Here is a 26,978-nt window from a genome sequence, read left to right as displayed (position 1 = left end):
AATACAGAAACTAAACTGAAGCAAGCCAACCATTGCGAAAAAGTGATTCCTAGCCAATGTTGCTCAGGCTAAAATAATTTATGTTGTACTCGTTTCACTGGGATTATTGCAGTCCATGATGTTTATGACATTTTTTAAATGCCGCGAACCATCAATCTGGCAGAGAATGAATGAATGGTTCTAGTGTATACTGTTCAACAAATCATTTCCAACCAATTTCACTGGCAAGGGAGCAGCAAACTTTTGCATGACTAGCTGCAATCTCTATGATAAATTTCGCTTTCCCTAAACTCATTTGTCGTGTTAATTCAATTTAATTTTTGATCTGTTTTTTTAAACCGAATCAAGCGCTATTATAGACTCTATCAGTTTAGGGAGAATTTAATTTAAATAATTCGTAGAGATGGCGTTCTGCGATCATCACATACATCCTTTTTGCGATCATCACATACATCCTTTTTTAACGCATGACCTTTCACGAATGCTTGAAGGTTTGTTAGAATGAAACTGCGACCTTGAGTTAACTTGGAGTTCAACAAATCAATCAACCATAGAAAATTATTTAATATACACTTTATTTACGTTGTTAATCTTCAACAAGTTGACCCTAAATGTAAATTTGAGCACACACTTACAAACTAGCTCTATCCATGAATCATCGCAAATTCAAAACCACATTTAGGCTATCATCGATACTCTAATCGCAGTCAAAATACAAACCAGAGGTGACATGCAGCACAGTGCTTGTATCAACTCTCCCCTTAATTTTGCAACCTTAAGAATCAATGGTGAACTGCTCCAAGCTGGCTGGTTTCTCACTCCACACCCGAAAAACTTGAGCTCGCAACGTATTCCACTGCGCCCGGTATGCTCGAGAGTGTCCCTTCGCGTCAGCATAGCGTAATCCGTTGAAATCAGCCACATCCTGCTCCACGCCAGACGGCGATAAATTTATCCTTGTGTCAGAGAAACTTGTCCCACCAACCGCAGCTGCTGTCCGGAGCTCGTTTCGCATGGCAACGAATGCTGAGAATAATTCAATTTTCGAGATCTTGAGTCGGGCTGCCGGGGTACCGAAGTTCTTCTTAACAGTGCCCTGTCGTCGACCACCGTTTTCCACCTCCAACTCCCTGGAAAAGCCGGTTCGGTTTAGCAGAGCCGGGGGTTGATGGAATAATCGCAGACCGTAAGCCAAATGCAAGTCAACAGTCGATGGCCAGCACCGCGTAATTGTGTTTTTGCACCCAGAAGCACGAAGGAAAGCAGATTTGAAAGAAAATAAGAAAATAATTATCCACCGTTAATTATAATCACAAACGAGAAAATAGTCAGCTCTTACAGGTTGTTGAACGCCGGTCGTAGAATAGCGGTAAGAAATAATTGTTCCGTCTCCTTTCGAATGGAATTAAACATTACGAAATGAATTGAAGTTGCAAGCGGTTCGGGCAAGCTGAATCGAGGCCACTTCCTAGTGCCTTTCAATCGCTGGCGTACACTCCAGCTTTGATTGAAAATGAAATTATTGCGGAAAGGATAAATTACTCGAAAGCATTTTCCCGCTTCCGACAACAAGGCAAAATACCAGAACTTCAACCAAATTCATTACATGATTTATTATTGAAAATAGTCACTCCCAAAATACTAATTACCTCTATTTATTAGTTAAAAAATCATTGAAATAAATTTATTGCCGTTTATACTTTCCACCATAATAGAAAACCGATTCCAGTTTCGAGCATGTAATTGAAAAAATGTAGTGAATAAGGGTGAAACCAGAATGCTAGGAGGAGCGCATAAAATGTCACAACAGTAATTATGATTTTTTTTCAGAATTGAATTATACGCATCATAAGTCAACCGAGTGCATTGGAATGATTTGATTACGTAAAACCGACTGAAATAATTATGCTAATGAAGAACGAACAGGAACCATTTGTGGGGCAGTAATTTGATACCAGAAAGTGGTAGTAATAAATTGCAGAATAGTGGGCCAGCTTCCGTTCCAGTTTTGACTGTTTTGGGTAAATCGAACAGAAGGCGGAATTTAAAACTTTATCGTTTAATATAATCGTTTAATGTGAAAGATAATGCTAACAGCATTAAAATTTCTATTCGTAAAAGTTGTAATCTGTAAAATGTGTGTAAAATGTGAAACTTGTTCAATCTGCAAAATTTGTTGAAACTGTAGGTACACTCACGGGAAACTGTAAAATCTGTATAATACCCTTAGCATCTCTATAGTCAGTATAATTAGTACAAATCGTGGAATCCTCACAACATCTTAAAAATCTGAGAAATCTGGAGAATCTATAAAATGTGTATAGTAAAACTGCGTAATGTGTAGAATCGGTATAAACTGTAATATAGATAAAAACTATAAAATCTGTGATATTAGTCGAAATCGAGAGAAGAAATTTATGAATCTGTAAGCCTATAAATCTTCAGACATCTTGAGATTTTTAAAATCCTCACGATCTGTATAATCTTCACGATAAAATCTTTACAATTTGTAATATCGATAAAAACTGTAAAACTGTAAAAAAAAATTTGTGAAATCTTTATCTGTATAGACTGTAAATCTGTAAAAATCGCGAAATTTGTTAAATCTTTAAACTTTGTAAAATCTGAAAATATCTTCATAGTCTAAAATATCTAAAAAGCACTGGTAAATGCGAAATAAATAAAATCTGCAGAAATCCTGGAATTTAATCAATTATTACGACCTATGAAATTGGTACAAGGGGTCATTCACAAATTATGTAAGAGTCTAGGGGAAGAGAGATGGTATCCAAATTTCTTACGAATGCTTACGATGAGGGAGAGGGGGATTAGAGAAAATCTTACGTAAGATTAAAAAATTATAAATACAATCAAAAACTTACTAAACTAAAAAAAAAGAAAAATAGTTGAATTATTTCTCGCTGAGATCGTAGCAGTTGAACCTTGGGAAAGCAGTGAATGATTATGTACTTTATTTCGGTTACTGAATTTTCGGTTTTATTAACTTTAACATGGTATTAACTGCATTAGTCAACTCGTTTTGAGTCCCATTATGTAGAATCTGTAAATTCTGTACAATATTCTTACTGATATTTTACATATTTATGTGAAATTTGTAAAAATTTCGGAAATTGTAGTTTAAAGATTCCACAATTGAAGTTAAATCTGCAAAAACCATGACATACAAGGTGCGGCAGAAAAAAATGCGAGAATGTTCAATCCTTAGTATTGGGTTAATTTGTGTTTATTTGTTGACAATGTGTTTTTTGTACATTTATTTTCCAGTGTTGCATCAGAACATCGAAATTGTTTTATTGCAAATAAATAAGAATGTACGCGAAAGAAATGATTACGAGGTCACTGTTCGCCCAAAAGATGCCGAGACAGATTGCCGAGACCGCTGGTTGTCATTTGGCCACAGTTTATAGCATCAAAATGTCCCTACAGGATGGTTCTAAGCAGCGGGAGACGGGAAGTGAACGTCCTCGGTTTACACGTATGCAAATTGTGATCAAATCGGTTCGTAAAAGACTGCTTGCAGCCCGGTACGTTCTATAAGGAAATTTGCCAAAGATGCCAACATTTCTGAGAAATCCATGCGAAGAATCATCGAAGAAGACTTGCACACATCTTCCAGAGCTAGAATAGAACGCCACTTGATCACGGAACGGATAAAAGAACTACAAGTGACTCGTTTTAAGAGTTTGCTTTCTTTAATGAAAAAGGAAAAAAGATAATTCTATTCTCCGGCGAAAAGCTGTTTTTTTCCCTGTAGGAGCCTATGACCACTGCTACCATTAGTAAGATATATTGTGGTATACTCCGCGTTAATTTTTATGCACTGTCAGTTTGTTTAATCACTATGGGTATCAGTGATAGTCGCACCCAGACTTTGCATTTCACCCCAAGAAGGTATGACTTCTTTGATGAAGTTCCTTACCTTCATTAGTTCAGACAGACATATCTCGTTAGGCGTGAGGATACCTTTTCCAAGAATACGCAGTCTTTGCTGAATTAATGCGCTGCATTGGCACAGTAAGTGTTTCGAGGTTTCTACTTCACAATTACAGAAACGACATAAGTCATCTGTCAATTTACCAAATTTTTTAAGGTGATACTTACTCGGACAGTGCCCAGTGAGTAGGCCAGTTAACGTACTCAGATCAGCTTTATTCATACTGAGTAGATTCCGTGTGATTCTTTTACATGGTGTAATGAATAGTTTAGATTGCCTTGCTTTGGAGTAAGACTTCCAGTTGGCATCAATCATCATTGATTCCCAGCCTCTTAGCTCAGATTTCAAACAAGATGAAGATAACCCACAGAATGGCTCCGGCCCGACGAAAGCAGTTGAAGAACCAATTCTCGCTAAAAGATCGGCTTTTTCATTTCCTTCTATACCACAGTGACCAGGCACCCAGTATAGATTGACAACGTTTGTTACAGTTAGTTGTCGTAGGGATTGAATACAATCCCATACCAACTTCGACTGACATGTGTATGCTTTTAAAGCATTGAGAGCTGCTTGACTATCTGAGAAAATGCAGATATTGACATACCTATATTTCCTAGCCAAGCAAATACTTGTGCATGTTAGAATAGCATTTATTTCCGCTTGAAAAACTGTGGGCCACTGCCCCATTGGAATTGATATATTGATTCCTGGTCCAGTGACCCCAGCGCCTGTAGACTCGCCCATTTCATAGCCATCTGTATAAAAAATGACTGATCCTGGACGAACCTTAGGACCTCCTTCATCCCATTCGGTGCGATTGGATTCAATCACTTTGAAAGGAACACTGAAGTTAGTCTTAGAGTCCATCCGATCTTCATTCATGGTTACTAAGGTGTTCAGTTGGAAATTTTTGAGGATTTGTAAATGTCCCTGTAGATCTCCTTCCTGAAAAAATTTAACACGTTTTAGCCTAAGAGCACCTTTTTCGGCTTCAAGTTGTACATACTAATGTAAGGGTAGAAGATATAAAAGAGCTTCTAAGGCTTTGGATGGTGCACTGGCCATTGCTCCTGTTGTTGATAAGCATGCAGACGTTGTAGTTTATCTAACTTTTTCTGAGCTGATAATTGTGAAGTTTTAGGCCATCACACTAGCGAGGTATAAGTTACTCTGGGTCTCACTATGGCCGAGTATATCCAGTGAATCATCCTCGGCTTGAGTCCCCATTTTTTGCCAAATGTATTGCTGCAAGCCCAAAGAGCGTTGTTTGCTTTTGAGATCGCATACTCTAGATGGTCGTTCCAGTTGAGCTTATGGTCAAGCATAACACCTAGGTACTTGGTTCGCTTGGATAGCACCAACTGTGTGTCTCCCAACTTAAGAGTTGCAATATTATACTTTCTATTTCTTGTAAATGGGATTATGACTGTTTTAGAAGGATTGACGCTTAGTCCTTCCAGGTTACACCATTTAAGTGTGTAGTTTAAGGCGTATTGCATTCTATTGGAAATAGTAGATCCGCATTTACCCCTAACTAAATTAGTAATGTCATCAGCGAATCCGATGATTTCGTATCCTAGGTTCGTTAAGTTGTTAAGAAGATCATCGACAACAAGAGACCACAATAAGGGAGATAAAACCCCTCCTTGTGGGCAACCCCTAGTTGGTTTTGTCGTTAAAGTTGATCTTCCTAAATTGGCTGTTATCGACCGGTTTGATAACATAGCGATAGTCCAATTCAAGATGCACATGTCAAAACCGCGTTTTTTCATAGCATTTTTTATAGGTTCGTGAGAAGCATTGTCAAATGCTCCCTCAATATCAAGAAAGGCTGTCAGTGAGATTTCTTTAGCCTCAAAAGACTTCTCTAGTTTTGAAACCAGCGTGTGGAGTGCTGTTTCAGTTGATTTACCAGTTTGATAGGCAAACTGAAATTTGTTTAATGGTCTACTTTTCAAGTATGATAATTTGATATGTAGATCAATGATTTTTTCCATCATTTTCAAAATGACAGAAGTTAGACTGATTGGTCTATATGCTTTGGGACTCGTCCTATCACGTTTTCCAGCCTTAGGAATAAATATGACGCGGACTTCTCGCCATTTACTCGGAATGTAGCTTAGTGTCATGCTAGCCCTGAACATCTCCACCAGACAGGGGACTATAATATCCTTGTTTTTTTTTGTAAAAGCACTGGATAAATCCCATCTGGCCCCGGCGATTTAAAGGGCTTTAAGGAATCCACTGCCCATTCAACTCTTGACGTCGTGAATATTACACTGGCTAATTCTTGAGCTTTAACCTTGTCGTGAATTGAGCTAGGTTGAGCCATATAGAAGTCCTGTGCATTTTCGGAAGTCAATTGAGTCGAGCCTGGGAAGTGTGTATCCATCATGACACTAAGTGTTTCCTGAGAGTCTGTTGTGAACTGACCGTTTTCGTTCTTTAAGCGGCCAAGCCCATTTGTGTGATCTGTAGAGAGGGCTTTATGGAGTCTAGCTACAACAGGCAAGTTTTCAACTTGCTCACATGTACGCTTCCAGTCCCTTCTCTTTGATTTTCGAATCTCTCGATTGTATTCTGTTAGACAGCTTTTATATTCTGTCCAATTTCCGGTAGTTTTAGTTTTGTTGAAAAGCCTCCTTGACGATTTTCTTAGCTTTTCAAGTTTATTGTTCCACCAAGATACGTTCTTACTAGAAGTTTTCCGTTTCACCGGGCAACTTCCTTCGAAGGAATCTATTATATTAGTTAGAAAAGATGAGGAAACAGATTCGAGTTGCTCAGTGGAAGAAATGTCCACTGAGAGCAAAATCTTGTTTGAGAGTGTGGAATAGTAGCTATCCCAATTAAAAAAAAGCTGTTTGGCATCGATGTTGTATCTAACAGCCGCACATACCGATTCATTTCACCAAAGAAGGTTGAGGATGTTCTTGAGAAAGTAAAGTTTAGGTTCCAAACCAAACATTCGGCTTGTGTAATGATTTTTGGCTTTGCAGCTTCCGACGATTTGAATATGCCGCATGTTTTTATTAATAAGCGAAGCAAAAGCAGAGCCTTGGTGCTACAAGGCTACACGCAAAAGTTGGAGTGTGCGTAACCAGATCATTTATGAGCGAAATTAGCGCATTTACTGATTAAAAATGGAACCAGTACAACGCATGTGCATTGGGCATAACGCATTTGATGCTCTAGCGTATTTCGAATATATTACGCGGCTCCAAACCACTACACTTATGAAGCATCAGCCGATGTTCAGAAGGTTGGCATCGTTAAAACAGTGCAACCAGCAATCAACACTGATAAGTTGGGTACTGAAGAAATTATTGTCTGATCGATTCACTTTCATGAATCAGGTCATTTGAAAACATCATTCAATCATTAACAATAAACAAAAACATGAGATTAGTCCAAAACATTTTGCATTCAATTATGACTCTGGTTCACATGTATTCGGTTCTGCGTTACTGGCACCAGCGTCAATAACTTCCGCGGCAACAAGGCTCGCTATTGGCTGTTTCGGTTGCTGACGATTTTTAGGGATGCACGAGCCGTTGGTACGCACCGGCTCGCGAAGATAAAGAACGGTTTTTTGAGCGCCTCGAAACTGATCGTTCGCCCGAAGCCGAAGTTTACCGAGACATTACGATTTTTGTGTATATGATACATATTCTGATTTTGATCTCTGTCAATGTATTCCTTGTACAACTTTTGCGTTATGCGTATCACGCATTGGTTGTGCGAAGTCAGAGCAAATTCTGTGCGAATTGAAAGGACACATTGGATGATTAAAGCTTGAACTTTTGCGTGTAGTTAGACCAGCATCGTACCTCGAGACCAACTGGGAATTTTTATTAATACTTGTGTAAAATCAATACTGAAGTATTTTGAAGAACCGAGTGCTTCTCTAGGTGAGCCAACTTCTCTGACACCCAACACTGGCTGATGAAAAATTAGAAGTTTCGGCCGAAAGATGTATGACCCCCAACAGCCCGGACTGTAACCCATTGGGTTATCCGATTTAGGCGTATGTTAAAGTAAAAGCCTGCAAACAATCTCACCCTAAAATCTAACATGGCGCGCTCATGGCGGTTGATGCTGGAGGACTACTTTCAAAAGATCTGTAATAGTTTTAAAATCTGTAAAATCAGTATAAAATCTGGTTAATTATTGAAATCTGTTTCTGGATCATTCTCAAAACATGCAATCTCTTGGCAATTGCTTGGCAGGTAACTCTCAATACCGAAGCAAGCTGTTCCTGTGTTTGACATGGATCTTCATCGAGTAATTCCTCCAATTCATTGTTTTCGAAGGATTTTTTCCACCAAAAAATATCTGCTTTAAAGCGACGGAACCAACTTTGTCTCATTTAGAGCAGCATTTCGGTTAACATTCAAATGCGATGGAAAAAGTAGCATTTCTAGTAAATAACGAATATTTAGCATAGCGAGAACTTAGTTGCGCATCTAATAATAGCCTTCATGCGCCTGTACTGGAAACAATAATCAATGCACTTCTCTGGCATGAGCGCTGCATGTAGCAATTTTTTGCACCACATTCCTTTCTTATGTTTTGAGCTGTGCTGCTGCCGCTTGCAGAAAAATTGATTCACTCGCTATTTACACCACAGCCCAGCGAAACAAAAGTAATGAATTACTTTAGTGGGAATACTCAGAAATACAATGCAGTGCGCAGTACTGAGATAATACAACAGAAACAACTTGAGTTTCTCTCATAAAAAAGCGTGGTGCCTGAATTCATTTTTCTTCAGTATCTCGGAACTAACAAATGCAAACGCAAAACGCAATCAAGAGACACACTGTAAAAGCACTGCAGTAGGCTCTATTGTGTAATTATTGTGTGTAATGTCCATTCATGTGAGAAAGCTCACCTCGATTTATAATCTCTCAAAAGAGATACTTCAGATTCTACCACGGTATTTTTTACAAGCTCCACAGATACACACAATTCGCTGCTCTCTTCATGTACGTGCGTCGATTTGCTCACCAGTGTGAGAGCAGTTGTTTCCGTAATAAATGATATTTCGTTAGTGATTCTGTGAGGAGAAATGACATTACATCGGTTTTCTGAGACACAGAAAATTTTAGAGAAGAGAGTCTTAGAAAGCCTATTGGGTTTTCAAAAACATTTTTTTCACGATAACTCAGATCTCAACGACATTGGCATGAAAAAGAAAATTCGATATCGAAACTTTGGCCGCTTTAGGGCGCCGCTTTCCGAAGTCTAATTGAGCTGAAATTCTCATACATTTAAATGGCACCCTCGTGAAACCTTTCCACCTTTCGATTAAGTAGAAAAAAATGATAAAAAGGAGATCCGCAGTACGAATGTTGCCATTTGGCGTCTGAATACTGATACGTACGGTTGTGTACGGTTTTTGCAGTGATTTCATATTTCTCTTTTGTGCACACTGTTTCCAAAGCTGCAAAAACGTGATCGAAATTATTTTGGCCCAAAAAACTTGAATTTAGAGCCGTAGTATCTTCAGAAATGTTGATCCAATAGTTATACTCCCCTAACAATGACAAGCGAATTTCCTTTTTTTGTTTTGTTAGTGCGTTATTTTGAAAAAATCTCCAATAATTGAATAAACCTAAGAGTTAAAAATAAACTTTCTTCGGTGAACTCGTGTTTATTATAGTAACCACAACATTATAGCAACCACATTGTATAACATTAAAACAATTTAGAAAATTGAATTAAAAAAATGATTTCGAGCATTTTAAAGGAAACTTTATAGTTCATTTAAATTGGCAGATAGAAGAACGGTGTCTTCGACAAAGTTTTTTCTTATAGCAAAGCAAAGCAAAGCCTTGGTGCTTCATTCCTATTCGGAACTTGACCTTCTGTTTGTTATGCACAGACTTCGCAGCTAACTGTTTAGAGTACAGGACAATTGCGGGGCTAGCGCTACGATCCTACTGACACTAACAGCCTCTCCCAAGCCGAGACTCGAACCTACGACGACTGGCTCTGTGGGCCAGCATCGTACATCGAGACCATCTGGGAGAGTTGTTTCTTATAAGCAAAGTGGATTTTTATATGCATAAATGGGAAAACCAGAACTCGTTTACTACTTTTAAGTAGATTAATCACAAAATTCTAACTTTTATAAAATAAAAAATAATATAAAATGAACAAAACAACTTTGCTGAAGCCACTTTTTTTGAGTAAAGAGTAATTAGTTTGAATTAGTACATTATTCAAGTAGAAATCGTCAATAACCAAAGAAATATGTGAGATGAAAATAAACTTTCTTCAAAGAAATTGTTTATTTTATTATAGCAGACATCATTGTAGAACATTGAAAAATTGTGCTCAATTGAAACAATTGATTTATAGTAAACTCAAAAAACTTCCATTTGAATAGGTAGACATAAGCATGATGTTTTCAACTAAGTTGTTTCTTTTAAGATGTGCTCTAACTTTGCCGAACAAAGTGGATTTTTATATTTCTAAATGAGAAAAGTAAAATTCGTTTTTCACTGTTTAGTGGATTAATCACAAATTGAAACTTTTATAACATGGAGAATAACACAGTGCAACAAAAACTGACTTTTTTTCTGCCTTGGTTTCTATATATAATTTTTTTGTGTATTTAGATGCAATACCTAATTTCCCCAAGTTTAACCATATTTCAATTTGAGGGGCAACAATGGCGCCATTTTGAATTTTTGAGAAATCGAAAATTTTTGATGTTTTTTCGTCGCCATTTTGTTTTAAAGCCAAATATCAAAACTCTAAGAGTTTGTCCACATATTAGCTTCTTCTTACCCATCTTTAAAAAAACAGATCTTAAATCGGACAAAAACTGAGCTCAAAACGATGATTCTACGAAAACGGTTTTGGCATGGTTTTAGTATATTTCACAAAGCAAAATAATATCGATTATTTCTGAGCATTAATGGTAATGCGATAATATCTAAGAGTGGTAGTCAAATTATGTCTTATATTGAGTTAAAAAGTCTCAGGAATCGGTTGGTAGGTGTCTGATCTACGTAAAATATCAGCAACATGTCAATTTTGCCCCAATTCCCCTACAATACTAAAATAGGTTTATCTCGACGCTGCATTAGCTTATTTGAAATCTGTTTAATGTAATATCAAGAGTGTGAGCTAGAGTGTAAGCTGTAGCGAGATTTATATGTTTTAACCGGACCTGGCCAAATATGCAACCCCCTACCCGCATGAAGGAGAGGATCATGTGAAGACAAATTGTTATTATATCTTTGAGTATCACTTACACTCTTGATATAACATTAAACAGGTTTCAAATAAGTTAATTTAACGCCGAGATAAACCTATTTTAGTATTGTAGGGAAATTGGGGGAAAATCGACATGTTGCTGACATTTTACGTAGATCAGACATCTACCAATCGATTTCTGAGACTTTTTTACTGAATATAAGACAACCAATTTTAGATATTATCGCCTTACCATTAATGCTCAGACATACTCGATATTATTTTGCTTTGTGAAATATACTAAAACCATGCCAGAACAATTTTCGCATAATCACCGTTTTGAGTTAAGTTTTTGTCCGATTTAAGATCTGTTTTTTTTTTAAAGATAGGTAAGAAGATGCTAATAGGTGGAAAAACTCTTAGAATTTTGATATTTGGCTTTAAAACAAAATGGTGTCGAAAAAACATTAAAAATTTACGATTCCTCAAAAATTCAAAATGGTGCCATTGTTGCCCCTTAAGTTGAAATATGTTCAAACTCGAAGAAATTTGATTTTGCATCAAATTTCATCAAAAAATCATATATAGAAGCGCAGGCAAAAAATTGTTGCACTGTGTAATTAATGAAACTAGTTGGGGTCAAAATAATTTCGATCACAATTTTGCAGCTTTGGAAACAGTGTGCTGTGTACCGAAATTCACAGAGAAAAAATTAGAAAAGAATTCTGATGCATTAAGATTTGCTATATCGTCTGTAGTGCGTTTGTACACTCTGATTCAGATCATTTGTAAAAAATCTACAAAAATAATACTTTAAAAATATAATTGCTCACTAAAGCCACGCGGCTTTTCTACGCTTATTTCGGATTTTACATGGTTTTTTACGCCGATTCCCCAGAAAACTATATTTCTTCAGTAGTGCAAAATTACCAACGAAACCTGTCTCTACTCAGTCTCGCAGTTCCCGAATCTCTAAAACTGGATTTACGGGATTTTAAGGGGAGGTAGCCGCAAAGTTACAGAGTCCGCTTTGATAAGCGAGTGGTCGTGGGTTCGAATCTTATTAGAATTAGGCCATTTGGTTGTCAAGGGACTTTAACATGGGTTTATTCTCAGGCTCTCCACTACATACCCTTACTTCAAGCTGGATTCTATAGTACCCTTGCTGACTTTCATGTTAGCAAAAAAGTGCCTCTTCAGGGAATTGTGATTGTGACGCGGTGTTGGTAGGAGGAACGAGGTTTCGATAAGACTCCTTCCTCTTGACAAAATAAAGTCCTTCTTATAATAAAACTGATCTCAGGAATATTGATCCTCTACAGGGAATTGTAATTGGCGATATTGGCACGAGGAACGAGGTTTCGATAAGACTCCTTCCTCTGGACCAGTGCTTGAGAAGGGATCGAAATTTGATTATGACTGCGATGAATGCACATGCTTTTTTCGTTTGAATTGAACGGCAGAAACGATCGGGCGAACGAAAAAAAGTTTTTCTCTTTCTCTCGTGTGACGATTTTTTTTCTAACGATAGCGACCGCAGTTTCGGAGAAGTCGATTTTAAAACTCTCTCGCACGATCATTTACAATGTATGTTGAACGGAGCAAACTAGAGTATGATCGGCAGCATGTGGCGTGTTTTATTTTCGTTTCTCTCGTTCTCGACTGGTTCTTGAAAGGCTGTCTGAACGGTCAAAAAACGGTCGATGAATGCTTTTTCGCTGCATCGGATGGGATTGGGGCACTGCTTACAGATGCACGTTATTTTTTGGTGGAGAAGTTTGTTGTTGTTGTTGTTGATGTTTAGCGATAATTGCTCGAGGACAAATGAGGTGGAGATATAGTTTGAATATTTCTTCATGCGAAATGCTGAAGTCCGTCGTTGTTATGCGTCGCAAAGCGCCGACAGGCACAAGTAGTGTTTTTACTTCTGCCTACGCGGCTAGCATTATACCATATATTGCGTTGCGCGCGGCTGTATTTTATATTTTTCCGAAGCTTATTTAGATTCTTGCTTCGCTTATATCATTGGCCCAACAGATAAGCCGATATATACTCTATTCTTTTTATATCCATCGTTATCAGTAGGCTAATTTTTCAGTCATTTTTTTTCTGGTTCGTTATGCATAAATAGTGGAAAAAGACAATCCTTATGCCCTGACAAATCACGTTCTACAATTGAGTTGATAGTTTTGTGATGTATTGGTTGATAACCGTCTTACAAACTGTGTTTTTTTAGATGCAAAAATTTAAATAGAGGTAGATTGCAAATCAGCAGAAACATTAGAGGCCACCTAAATTGAATTGTTGAAACTAGCTCAATTTTAGTTGTGAGTTGTTAGTTGTTTCTGGTACCCAGGAGCGGATTAAGGCGAAGGCGAAGCAGGCGGACTTCAAAATTGATGTTTGATGCATGAATAGGATCATCAACAATGTATGGAGAACACTATTAATGTATAACGAAAAAGAATTTCCCGCATACAAATTGACTTGAAAAATTAGCCTCCTGATAACTTTCGAATTCAAAAGTATCTATCTGTTAGGCCGATGATATAAAGGTCGGATTCGATTATATAGAGACACGATTTTATATTGACTCGATTATATGTATATGATTCTATTATATATAATTCCAAACTCGATTATACTGCCGTTCCAAGCATAGTTGTCCCAGCGTGCATAAGAACGGCAGTATATATAGTAGCAAAAATTTTTTTTTTAAATTTCAAATGTGATCTAGAGCGAACATTTCGTAAGAAAACATCCAGAAAATACGTTACGTTTGATAGAAAGGGAAAAAAATAGAAAATAATTAAAAACAATGAAAAATTTTGGTTGTTTTTAAAGAATTTAAAAATTAAAAGAAATTGAAATACCTTAATAAAATTACCCTAATAAAAAAAATTTCAAAAATAAAAAAAAAGAAATTACAAAAATTTAGAAACAAACGAATAATTTGAAAATTTTCAAAAATTTGAGAAATTAAAAACAAACGAGTTGACAAATCAATATATACTGATCTAACTTTTTCTTTCCATTTGACACCAGGAATAACTACAAGATATATGTATAATTTTCATAATAACTGTGTTTGCTGACTTTTAGGGGGATGTGTCAAAAATAAAATTCTTCCTATTTATTCGAAAATAATAAAACATTCATGTAAAATGAATAAAATACATTTTTTCTCTGATTAGATTATATATGAAATTCGATTATATATAGTGGAAAAAATTCAGAGACTATATATAATCGAGTCTGACCTGTACTTAGCGATGCGAGAATCTAAATTAGCTTCGGACAAAGTACACCACCGCACAGTGGGGAATCGCTGGCCATCGACCCAAAATTGAAAATGTGAATTTCATTTCAATTATATTTTTCCTATAGTTGTATACTATTGAAGTGACAGGATCCAAATTTTTAGAGCATTACGACAAAATTTGAATTTTCTATGATTTTTCAAAGTGTACTGAGTCAGCGTTTTTTAGCGTTTTTCTTGAAAAAAAAATGCAATGTTGCGAAATTTGCTGGAGCCCCAAGAGTAACTTGAATCTTGATGACGTCTAAGTAAAAGTTGTCTATAAAATAGTGGAGAATAAATCCTAATCATTGGATAATGTATAATCCTCATCATTGGATAATGTATATATGTATAAATTGACGGAATCAAAAAATTACGTATTTTTTTTTTAAAACAGCGTTTAAAGTTTAAACGGCAGGGTTTGGCACTATTGGCACTAGTTTTAAAAAATAGCTTGGAAAAAATGCCTTAAAATGCATCCAGTCCGATCTTGCGCAGAGTTGCGCAGAGTACCTTTCTTTCGAAGAGAAACAACGAGTGTTCGGCACATGTCGGATTTCAAAAATGTAAATTTGAATTGTACACTGCAAACCGTGCAATGCAAATAACAAATGGCTCATATTAGTCTGATAATAACAACGTTTTCGAACAAGTTTCAGTATAATTAATCACACTATTTGCATATTTACAAGTTTAACTGATCTATATTTCGATAATTTACGAAGTATCAAAAACTAGTCATTGTTTATGTTTTGGATCACCAGCACTGACTACCAAAATCATGTTTTAAGTTTATATCATACCAGTCACATGTAAAAACAATCGTGTAAACATAAACCATGACATAATACATCCCCTGCTAATTTCTACAGAGCAAATAGTGAATAGTTATTTTGACGTTAGAAACTGCATTTCGAAAACCCTTCTTGAAGATATTAAAACTGTATTGAAAATGAACACAAAAATAAAGATGAAGGTGAAAGTGAATGGAAAGAAATGCAAATGGAAAAAATGCGAATGCGATAAAAAGAATCAATTGCTACTTTGAAAAAAAAAACAAGTCTTAAGTAATTTTCAACACGAAGCATATTTTTCAATTTTTTTTTTCTTTTTCTTGATAACTGATTAATATTTAATGTTTTTTATGGCATATGAAAGTCTTTCAAGCATCATGCATTTTATTTTCCAAAAGATTGAAGCCGACGTAAAATTTTCCTCATATAATATATATAAAAAACATGAAATTTTCCCTGGCGTCAAAAATACGCATTTTCATGCAAAAATAATATCAAATTCGTACTCAGCGTCCCAAAATTATATAAAAACCATGTATTTTCCATGATTTGAAGATAATTTTTCGCTTGGCCAGCATTTGTATGGAGCCGCCCCACTGTGCACCGCCGCGACGCGAGCTGCGCAACATAAAGTGCTACCCGCGTTGGCAGATGTAACTACACTACTCATGTCCAAACGCGATGCTTTGATTTCCATGGATGCTTTGAGAGATGTATGAAGAATTAATCAAACAGCTTCAACACCTTACTTTTCCATAATCGCTAAACATTAATAACAGTAACAACAAAAACAAGCGCCTCCAGCCACCAAAATGCTGTAACAGAATATACGCATCAGAAGCATACAGCGACTGCCGGTCAAATGATTTTTTTCCGGTCGTTCATTGCCACTAAAAACCAATGGATATTGAACAAAAGGAAAATGCGAAAAAAATCGTCATAAAGTAGTGCGAACAGGATTGCGAGGATTCTACACTAGAGAGGAAAAGAGATGATCGTAATGCCCGTTCGTTTTATTTTGCAATCGGAAAACGAAATTGAACGCGACAGCTCGGAGAGACGAACGGTGTACGAAGTCTCGCACAAAACGGATAAGATGAAATTGAATGACTGATATTTTTGTGTTCGGTAGAAAAAAGGATTGATCACATAATAAGTTCCTTTTAGAATAAACCTGGCCAGAGAGGAACGTTAGGTGTAGCCTCAGTTCAGGTAATTGTAATTTGGCGATATTGGTAGGATAGAAGGAGGCTCGGTATAGTAGAGCAGTAAGCTTGAAACGAAAGGGTCAACTCTCACACACAAGCATCAATAGTGATACTGCCAATAATATGAAGTACAGAGTACAGAAAACACCTGGGCAATATCACAATAGATCAAAATGTCTCTGGTCGCAGTGATGAGTCCACAAAGAGGAAAAAAAATCTGGATTTACTCTGCGGCCTTCCGAAGCACTTCAACATTTACTAGGGGCACCAAAATTCACAAGAATTATTAAAATGTTACATTTTTTTTAACCAGTTTGAGTTCCAGGGCAAAACCTGTGTTGACCAGTGTTATCCATGCTGAAAACAAAACATGGTTTTAGGTGGAATAAATTATTTTATGCACAGCCGGCTGTTCCTGTTCGTGATGTCTTGGCGAGCCGTGACCTATCCTACATGTCCCTTATATACGTTTTCCTGAAATCCATCCACGCCCCAGTCTAGTCCCGTTCCCCTCCGTCTACACCCAACAAAACGACAAGAACACGTTTGAACCTTAAGCACAAAACCAGCAACCAGACCCCGCACAATAGAACCAGGACCCAAGGACTACGAGCCTCTGTCCCAACTCACGACATCGTGGCTCAGCAGAACGAATCCATACATGCCATTCGACGATTATCAGACGACCATTGAACAACAAAACACTGATTGGAAATCCCATGCTAGTTTTAAGTTAGACTTAATTTCAGCTCGTAGTCGGCAGCGAGGATAAAAAATTTGCTTTAGTTTTTAAGTCATCAGATATAATTGGCGCCGTTAAACATTAAATTGTATTTGTGCCGTGTCAAATAAATGTTATGTGAAGAAAAAAAAAAAAAATTATTTTATTATAATACATACGACTTGATGAAACCGTCAAATACCCTAAAACTAAAAATCTTTCAGAAGTGCAAAAAAAAATGAAAATTTAAAATATTATTCCTCAAAAACATTATGCGGCACATTATAAAAACAGGAAAAATGTTAGATCTTATTCCTCATTGTGACTTCACATGGCAAGGAATTTCGTGATTTAGTTTGTAGGACTCTCCAACGATGGCAATGAGAGAAAGTCTTGTTCAGAAATGTGTGAACACTAGTTTTAGCCACAACGGTGCTTCACGAATGGACAGATCAACAAGCAAACAAAAGAATTATTGAACAAACTTTCGGTTACATAAAAACAGAAAAACATGAAGTTTTAAGAAAACAGTTAGTCTTGCAAATATACTTGCTAAATTATATTGTAAACATATTGTAATGTTAAAAGGATTGTTTGCTATAATGTTAACAGAAATGGTTTTTTACTCTAACAAAAATGTACAAAAAATAACCAAAATATCAAATCTTTGTTGAAATCAATTATAATTGCGTTACCACCAGCACAGTTTGATAGATAAAAACAATGTAATTCTATAAAATCTACTATATAAAAATGGAATTCCGTAACGCTTGATCTTATTGATGTTATTGCCTCCGTCTCAGTGGTGTACAGTCACCACCATCATTTTAAATCGTTTTAAATAAAAAAATAAGCGGTGACATGTGGGTTTTTTTACATGAAAATGTTTGTTAACGTTCAGGAAAGACATTTGAAGGAAAGTAACAAGTATCTGTTTACTAAAATTTGAGATTTTATTCACAAAACTACGTGAAACATGCAAAGTTATGACTTTTTATGCTGAATTTGCCTCTAAATCAAAATTTAAAGCGATGACATGTGATTTTTTTACATTAAAATGTTTGTTAACGTTCAGGAAAGACATTTGAAGAAAAGTAACAAGTATCTGTTTACTAAAACTTGAGATTTTATTTACAAAACTACGTAAAACTTGCAAAATTATGACTTTATATGCTGAATTTGCCTCTAAATCAAAATTTAAAACTATGACATGTGATTCTTTTTTCATTAAAATATTTGTTAACGTTCAGGAAAGACATTTGAGGAAAAATGAAAAGTATATGATTACTAAAACTTGAGATATTATTCACAAAACTGCGTGAAACATGCAAATTTATGACTTTTTATGCTAAATTTGCCTCTAAATCAAAATTTAAAGCGATGACATGTGACTCTTTTTTCATTAAAATGTTCTTTAACGTTCAGGAAAGACATTTGAGGAAAAATAAAAAGTATATGATTACTAAAACTTGAGATATTATTCACAAAACTACGTGAAACATGCGAATTTATGACTTTTTATGCTGAATTCCAATCTCGAAGCGATGACATGTGATTCTTTTTTTCATTAAAATGTATGTTAACAACCGTGTGGGAGCCAATCGACATTGCTAACCACAGAGCCACGAGGACAGCATACAGAATACAGAAAATCACCTAAAAATATTTTTTTAAATTTATACGTTTTTTACGATCACATGCAAAATTTTGACTTTTTATGCGCAATTCGCCTCTGAATCAAAATTCAATGATTTGTTTTTTTTGCAATAAAATGTTCGTTGTTCTTTCAACATCTACAATTTTTTTGCAGAATAACCCATGTCTCGAGCATAAACCTTTACATTTTTGATGTTTTCGTAGTTTTGTGAATAGTTACATATTACGGCATTCGATTTACTTTTGTACTATTGAATTTGAATTTGATTTTTATTAGAGAACTTTTAACCAGAAGGTCATTCAGCTCTTAATCTTACTGTTTTACTTTTTTTATGTTAATCCAAACTAGAACTCTTGGGACATTTAGCTGGAGGAAAGGTTACGATTCATTTGTTTGAATATCGATTAAGAGGCAGCTTAAGCATTAAAAATCTTTTATTTTCTTATTTTCTACGAAGTTTTGTGGATTAAAAAATGGCGATTTCCGGTTTCAGGAAAATAACCTTAAGTGATATTTGGCCAACAATTTCAACACTTCCGAAAGTGGAACTCTATACGTCATTTTATAGCGATGACACATGTTTTTTTTTTCATTAAAATGTTTGTTAACGTTCAGAAAAGACATTTGAAGAAAAATAACAAGTATCTGATTACTAAATTTGAGATATTATTCACAAAACTACGTGAAACATGCAAATTTATGACTTTTAAAGTGATATTTGGCCAACAATTTCAATACTTTCGAAAGTGGAACTCCATACGTCATTTTGAAATCCAAAATGGTGACTTCCAGTTTCTGTAAATCAGCCCAAAATCAGAAAAAAACAATCCAATATGGGTATTTCCGTTCTGCGCGTTCTCAGAATATTGAAGTAGGGATCTTATGCAAAAAAGGCCCGAAGAAAACCACTGACGAAAACGTTCGGCACCCTACTTGAAGTGATGATATAAGTATAAGATGTGAATTATATTTTTGAAGTGAGTTGAGCTAATGCAGCAATGAAACATAAAAAAATCTATCTTTGAAACCTTTGATCCCGAGCATCGCCGGGAACGTTCAACTAGTATATAAATAAATTCATAACAATGTTAATGGTCGAATTGATAGATATCTAATAAATATTTATTAGATATTTAATAAATAAAAATGAGGTGACCCATGATTCATGGGCCATAAATTCGAATACCGTAGTCTATCATCCCACAAACTTTGAGTTGGTGTTGCCAGTTCCCTAAGTCTTACTTTTCTCTAATTGCAGGATTCAACCAGTTCACGAAATAAACTCACCTTTCTACCCCTTGGCACCAAGCAAGACCACCGGGAGCAGGCTGAAATTTTTTCCCCGACTCCACGGCTCTATTCTTCCGGAGCGGAAAAAACTTTTGGTTCGAAGCTGCAACAACCAGAGGCCGATTCAATCTGAACGGTGGTTTCAGAATGCCTTGCAATGTATCTTCATCCCAACGCTTCCACAGTGCTCGTTCAATGGCCTCTTTGCTGTAGATGGTACCATCACAAATGACGATCGCTTTCAAGTAGATCGGTTCCTCTAGCAGCATCATAAGCAGGGATCCTTGCACTCCAAGTATATTCCAGCGCGCCATCTTATCGCTACAGGAGAGCGACAATGTTCGAAAACCTTTCCCCGGCTTTGTCCTGATCAATCCAACCTCCTGTGACATTAGATCGTCCCCATCCGATGCGACTAGTTTACCTCCTGTCATACCATCTGCAGCCTTTGAACCGGTTTCAGACTCGCAGGAATGTGTTTCACAAAATTTCATTTTTTTAGTTAAAGGTTCATGATCAACATCAGACTCTTTAAAAATACTTGCATCCCCACAGGGGCTGTGAGTAGTGAAAAAATCGAAGGAAACATCCTTCTTCAATCTGAATAATCTTGTCAATGAATTGTACTCGAAGATACTGCATTCTTCGGTCAAGGATTTTTTCATTTGTTTCAATAAATACCGTAAGAATGCCCTTCTAGTTAACACTTCAGCGTGGCTATCGTTAAGCATATCACCTTTAGGGCTCAATTGATCCGATCCCAAACATTTCGTTCCGGTCCCGAGTGCAACGACTTCCATTTTCACCTCACTGTTTTTTCTTTCCAGCTGTACCATAGCGGACAAAATAGTCCACTCGAAGTCTATCTTAGGTTTTCCCGTTTTCGGGAGGCTATCGAATTTTTCAAGGCATATTTTCGCAATTTTATTGGCCTCCTCCGGAGCCATAGTTCTAACTAACAGTTTATTACTCGATGGTAACAATGACAATTTAACAGTATACCTTCCCAAATAAATAAAACTCGCTGAACTTTTTTCGATCTAAAAAGGCACCACATGAATAATGAAAGCGGATTCTATACTAGGCATGATATTGCAATTTTTTTAGTTAAACTTTAAACAACCGTGTCCGGATCCCACGAGTACCTCGCACCACTGGTGTCTTTCAAACCGTCGAGCAGTTCCATATCTTCCGCCGAAATCTCAAAGTCTAGTGCAATATTCTCGTCAATGTGGGCTTGAGAGCGAGCCTTAGGTATAATACCAACGTTCCGTTGTAACGCCCAGCGCAGCAGAATCTGTGGCGGCGAACGATGTAGGCGAGCAGCTATTTCGGCAACCACCGGATCGTTACGTAGATCGTTGGAGACGGAGGTACCGAGTGACGAGTATGCCTGTAGGAAGATTCCTTCCGAACGGCACAGTTCCAGTAGCTCCAACCGGTAGAGGTGCGGGTGCCACTCAACCTGTGGAAGAAATGTGAAATATTTGATGAAATAGCGTAATTAATGTTATTAATGATCAATATATAACATGATAATTAGTTGCACTGCGAAACTTTGTTGCATGTTTTAATAATCGTTGGACTTTAGTAACTGAATCATCATTTTCATTACGGTACATAAATTGATGCGTCAATTACAGGTTAAGCTCGTTAATCACAGGTTAATCGCTACTTGCTACAAAGAAGACTCGTATATGAGAAATGAGATGTCCGAGATACTTTTGTATTATTTTATCACAAGCTGCCGCTAGATATCGCTTCAGGACTTTCACACCCGTATGTTTTTAGAGCAGACTTTGGTCTTCAACATACTCCAGACGGTGAAGTCATTGGAGTTCAGGTACGGTGAACTCGCTGGCCATTCCTATCTCAGAATAAACCCTGGACAATGTTCAATCCAGAGTTGAGTTTTATTCACTTTTTTGAGCCGGCCCCAAATACAGTTGAAAAAACAATCCCTGGTACCAAAATGACATGTATTCTGACTGATCTTCACTTCATCAGGGACCAAAAACCATCGAAATCCAGCAATCATGAATGATTACGGTCCAAACCAGCACTGTAACTGGATTCTGTGGCCTAGTGACCGTGCTAACGGCGTAAGTTCATAATCTTTCTGGCAACCAAACTATGTCGTTCTGCTTATTCACGACCTGCTGTACAGTGAAGAGCTTCTCGTCGGTAAACGAACTATTTCTCAACTTTTCTTTTACGGCTTTCCTTACCGGTCTCTTCGCTTTTTTCACTCGTTCTAGTTTATGTCTCAACGACACGTATTAAACCTTCTGGATCTTGTGTGAGTAAGTCTGAAGTTTATCTTTAAGGATCCGACAAAGACTCCATCGCCAATTTAGTACCACTACTTCGAGGATTTCGGTTGAGACGCTTCTTAATGATCTTTATCAGCGACATCCATCCATACCATTTTTGTACTTTCGGTCTCCAAGTATCTTTCAACGGAGTCTGGAGACAAATAGCTTCATTTTATGCGAGGGTATCACAAGCAGCTGATCAATCGAAAATCTTGGGTTTATTTTTTGCTGCACCAACCCGTAGTTGGGGAATCAAGTTCAACAACCGAAGCTCGAATCGTATCCACGGCTTCTCGCACACTGCAATGCAGGACGATCTTGTTACCACTATCCTTCAGTTTCGCACATTCCTAGTGGCTTAAGTCGGCAATATTTCAAGCTTGATTCTGGAGCTTCGGGAATAGACCTCTAATCAACTACGAGTTTTGCAGGAATTAGGTAGTGAACCAATTGAAGCACATTTTTTTACACTGCGCGTCAGCCCAAACAAAAACTTCAAAGCGCTTGGAATCGCAAAGAAACTCGTTTCGTTTCAAGGTTTTTTCATTCCCTCGGACTGACTTTCCTAACAATCGGCCATGCGAAAATCCTGATGCAGAATTTGTGGTTGTTATCCTGCATTTGATATGATCCTGTCCCAAAACCGATCATATCGGAATGGAAGAAATACCATCGAGAGCTCGTCAACATTTCTGAGCACCAAGTGAACAGGATCTGAACTTTCCGATGTTGGTGAAAGGAAAAATAAATATTAAACATTTTAAAATTAAATTTCATTCCAGTTCCGTTTCACTCAACTCGCCGTGCTCAACTAAATCGTTCGCTACAGCGAGGTCCATAGATGATTATTTTGCAAGTTTACCTCTCTAAACGTGTCAAGAACCTGACGCAGGCTAATGATTAATCTTTTATACACCATGTTCAATATATTCGAATGCAAGCTTTAACGCGTCGGTCTTTCCCGTTCCTTTTGTATGATATATGAAAGTACTAGCCTGCAAAAAGCGTAAAACTCACGGAGTTTCTGGGTCCTCTCAGAAAAAGAGCGAAGATGATACTTTCACGCACGCTGGGCACGAGTTCATTTTTTCTGATAAGAAACTATTTGTCCTGGAGTAGCCACACAATGCACAAGATAATCGCTTGTGGGTAGCAGCAAGTAACAATATTTCGGAGTCTCAAAGGAGTATTTCTTGAGGCCAGAGTGCAGCTTCTGTGATAGTTCAGGGGATAGTCGCAAGCTTCCTGTGATTCTCATCGACAAACACTGTTAATTATAAACATACATAACACTGGCGATTTTTTTTTTTGGTACTCTGCCCCACATCACCCGGTACCAACACCAGTATGAACTGCTCGACGAAAATGAACGGAATGAATTTTCTTCATAGCGGCTCTACTCGAGCCCTCAACAAAAACCCTTACAAAACTGTCAAAAAGTTGTTTACAAAATCAATACTGCATTTTTCGAGTGGAAACGAGACAAATGCAGGGCTGCGCAGGTACACAACCTCCATAAACTACTCAAACAGAGGTTTTTTTTGCAAAGGTTGGCACTTTCGAGTAGTTTATTTTGTTTGTCTTATGTATGTGGTTTTTTTATAAATCTGTTCCCCAAATCTCCGAAACTCTTCCGAGATGACCACCTCAGTGTCTCATTTGAAATTAGCACCGTTTCGCGTCGTTTGATGATAGTTTTTAAAACCGCAACCCGCAATTAGAACAGCAATGGCATCCAAGAAATACGTCACGTAAGCTCCGATCAATATTTCGGATTTTTTTACGCTGTTGATCACTGGTGCTGCGTAATTACTTCGGGTTGTGAAAGTGGTACTGGCGTACTCCTTTTCATATCGAAAATGATACAATAGCTTTTCAATTGAGAGCGATGGGTCAAAGCGTCACTATAACCTGATAATTGTCAATTGAAAATGACGTTGTCAGGCTCTGACCATGAGTTCCAGAGAAACGGTACTGTACGAAGTTGGTTCGAGGCTGATGTAGAGACAATTTGACGGCTTTCTGGATGAAAATGAATGTCCGCCAATCTCCTCAGATCTGAACCCAATGCACTTTTTCGTCTGGTTCTGCATGATATCGAAGCTTGCTGATGACAAGATCTCCAGCTTGGAACAATTCAAAGCGGTTATCCAGAAAATATCCATGGAATCCGTGCGAGTTACCTGTGACAGCCTCGGAAATCGTTTGAATATGGTGAACCTAACTAAGGGAGGGGTTATTCCAAACATCTACTGTTTACTATGAAACGTAATTTCAATAAAAATACTTAGCAATTACATGTGTAATTGAAAAGCAAATTTCACATGCGGATTGTATTCCTAATCTCAGAATAATCTTATTGCACAACTGGTCGGCAACGACTTCGTGGCATCATTTTTTTTTTTATCAGCTAATCTATTTTTTGCTCTTTGCAAATTTTATTTTCTTCGTCCATAAATTCACAGCTTGTTTACTTTCCACAAATAAAATAACAGTTTTATCTCAGCTTTTCACCATTACCAGCACTTAAAATGGTTGTCTCTAAAACTTGGATTTATATCTATCACTTCTTGAGGCTTCACACTGCGTGTGGTTCTTCAATTGTACCTAACACCTCTTGCACTGTATTGCTAACAATGTAGTTTGATGCACTTCTACTGTTCTATTAGATCTCCAACCGTTTCATCCACGTTCTGAGTGTACTCAACAATAAGTCTGGCAGATGATATCCAATAAGCATCCAACTTTATCTATACAACCTCTAATGGGTGATATGAGTCAAAGTTTACGCTTCGAAAAGACCTCACATCATTGACGACTGAGAATTGCAGTATTAACCAGGATATGATCAAACTGAAAGCAAGTCTCGTCCGTTGGTTATCCTTCTGGCTGTAGCAAACTTTACCAATCTCAGTATATCTCAGTTATATATTCCTGATAAAGACATAAATTGGTAAGCACGTTTTTTAAGCTACGCAGACGAAACTAAGGTTTCTGTCCCTGTTTTTTTTTCGGCTATCACACTTCCCGTTTTCGCTTTTACTTGCTCATTTGATAAGTTTGAAGCTTACTCAACAGCAAGAAGACGAAGAAAATATATATGTAATAAAAATACAAAACACGCCTGAATACAACAATCCATGGTTGGGTTTGTTAATGAATGACAAATAGATGACGCAATGTGAAGATGTCAGCGTTTTTAAAGCAGTTCATGGTTCGTACCTGATTTACAGCCGGTTTAACACCATTGCAGTCGGCCAACAGCTCCCGCAAATGGTTAACCATATAGTTAGACACACCAATGGATCGACACTTTCCCTCTCGGTGTAGCTTACAGAGCGCATTCCAAGTTCGCTTCCTATAAAGAACATTCTCCGGATGAGACACTTGAAGGCCTGCAACCAAAGAATTTTTGCTGTGTAATGCTGGAGACAAGCTTACAAAACTAAAACGAAGCATAATTTCCACAACCTTATCTAATCAAATGGAACATACAATTCAAGTAGGCCTAAGGAAATCGCTTACCGCTAACGCCTGGCCAATGAATGAGGTAGAGGTCAATATATTCAGTTTGTAAATTGGCCAATGACTTATGTACCAGTTCCTCCACGAATTCTTCGCCTTTGTTGACTTGAGATACTGAAAAAGGGTAAATTGTATAACGGCGGGCGAGAATGATCCGTTGACTTTCGCACCCCGCAACACCCATTATCGTAAAAAAAATAATAACTAGCTTCGCCTGATGTACAATGTAAACTTATAAGCGACTTTCTTTGAATAAATTACAATCCCAATTACAATAACAGATTCTGATCACTTTAATGGATCAAAGGTGCAGTGCCACGGAACCGATTCGACTTACTCAGCTTAGAAGTAATGAAGATATCTTCCCGCTGCAAATTGTACTTTGGAAGCAGAGTCTTCAAGGCCCGTCCGATATGCTCCTCATTGTGGTAAACGACAGCAGTGTCTATTGGAAACAAAGCAAATTTAACTGAACCGCTGAGGGCTGAGAACTAATTACTAACCGATGTGTCGATAGCCGGCCTTCAACGCGTAATTCAACGATTCGTAGATCAACTGGTTGCCGCGAATTTGGTACGTACCGACTGTAAATGCAGGTAAACGAACAATAATTTTCATTCGCATTCAAATATATTCAAATGACTTTGCAGCTGAAATATTAAAATACTATCGGCTGAACCGCGTTGAGCTAGATTAAATGTCCTGTGTGTCTACAAGCTTAATCACTCGAAAAAACAGGTTTTTTGAAGTTCAGCCTTATCTGCTATTTATGCTGCAATTCCAAAATTTTAAACAAAACTTATACTCACGACCAATCAGCGGGATACTGTAACCGGAATTAAGCTTGAACTTTAGATTCATTGCACACTGCAGGCTTGAATAACTTTGCGTCTGAATTAAATCACGCACCACAAAACTCACTCGCGGCACACACTCGGCAAAGCAACGAAACTCTACTGTTTGCGATCGATGACGAACTGTCAGTGTGACTACCTTTCACAACATG

At 37.2% G+C, this 26,978-nt stretch overlaps 2 protein-coding genes across 2 annotated transcripts; both read right to left on the bottom strand.

Annotated features, from left to right (window-relative positions):
• Positions 1 to 578: 578 nt before the first annotated feature.
• On the bottom strand, positions 579 to 21,083 carry LOC129727282 (tRNA-specific adenosine deaminase 1). Its single transcript, XM_055684957.1, has 2 exons — positions 20,130 to 21,083; positions 579 to 1,130 (listed from the first exon to the last, which is right to left on the bottom strand). Exons 1-2 carry the CDS (start codon positions 21,077 to 21,079, stop codon positions 776 to 778), a joined length of 1,305 nt encoding a protein of 434 aa, XP_055540932.1. The 5' UTR covers positions 21,080 to 21,083; the 3' UTR covers positions 579 to 775.
• LOC129727284 (glyoxal reductase-like) lies at positions 21,055 to 26,978 on the bottom strand. The gene is made up of 6 exons (XM_055684960.1): positions 26,782 to 26,978; positions 26,476 to 26,556; positions 26,310 to 26,417; positions 25,973 to 26,086; positions 25,670 to 25,842; positions 21,055 to 21,597 (listed from the first exon to the last, which is right to left on the bottom strand). The coding sequence occupies exons 1-6, from the start codon at positions 26,831 to 26,833 to the stop codon at positions 21,247 to 21,249; spliced, it is 879 nt and encodes a 292-aa protein (XP_055540935.1). The 5' UTR covers positions 26,834 to 26,978; the 3' UTR covers positions 21,055 to 21,246.

Source organism: Wyeomyia smithii, chromosome 3, assembly GCF_029784165.1.
Source record: "Wyeomyia smithii strain HCP4-BCI-WySm-NY-G18 chromosome 3, ASM2978416v1, whole genome shotgun sequence".
Taxonomy (NCBI): domain Eukaryota; kingdom Metazoa; phylum Arthropoda; class Insecta; order Diptera; family Culicidae; genus Wyeomyia; species Wyeomyia smithii.
This window is presented reverse-complemented; position numbering and strand designations above follow the sequence as displayed.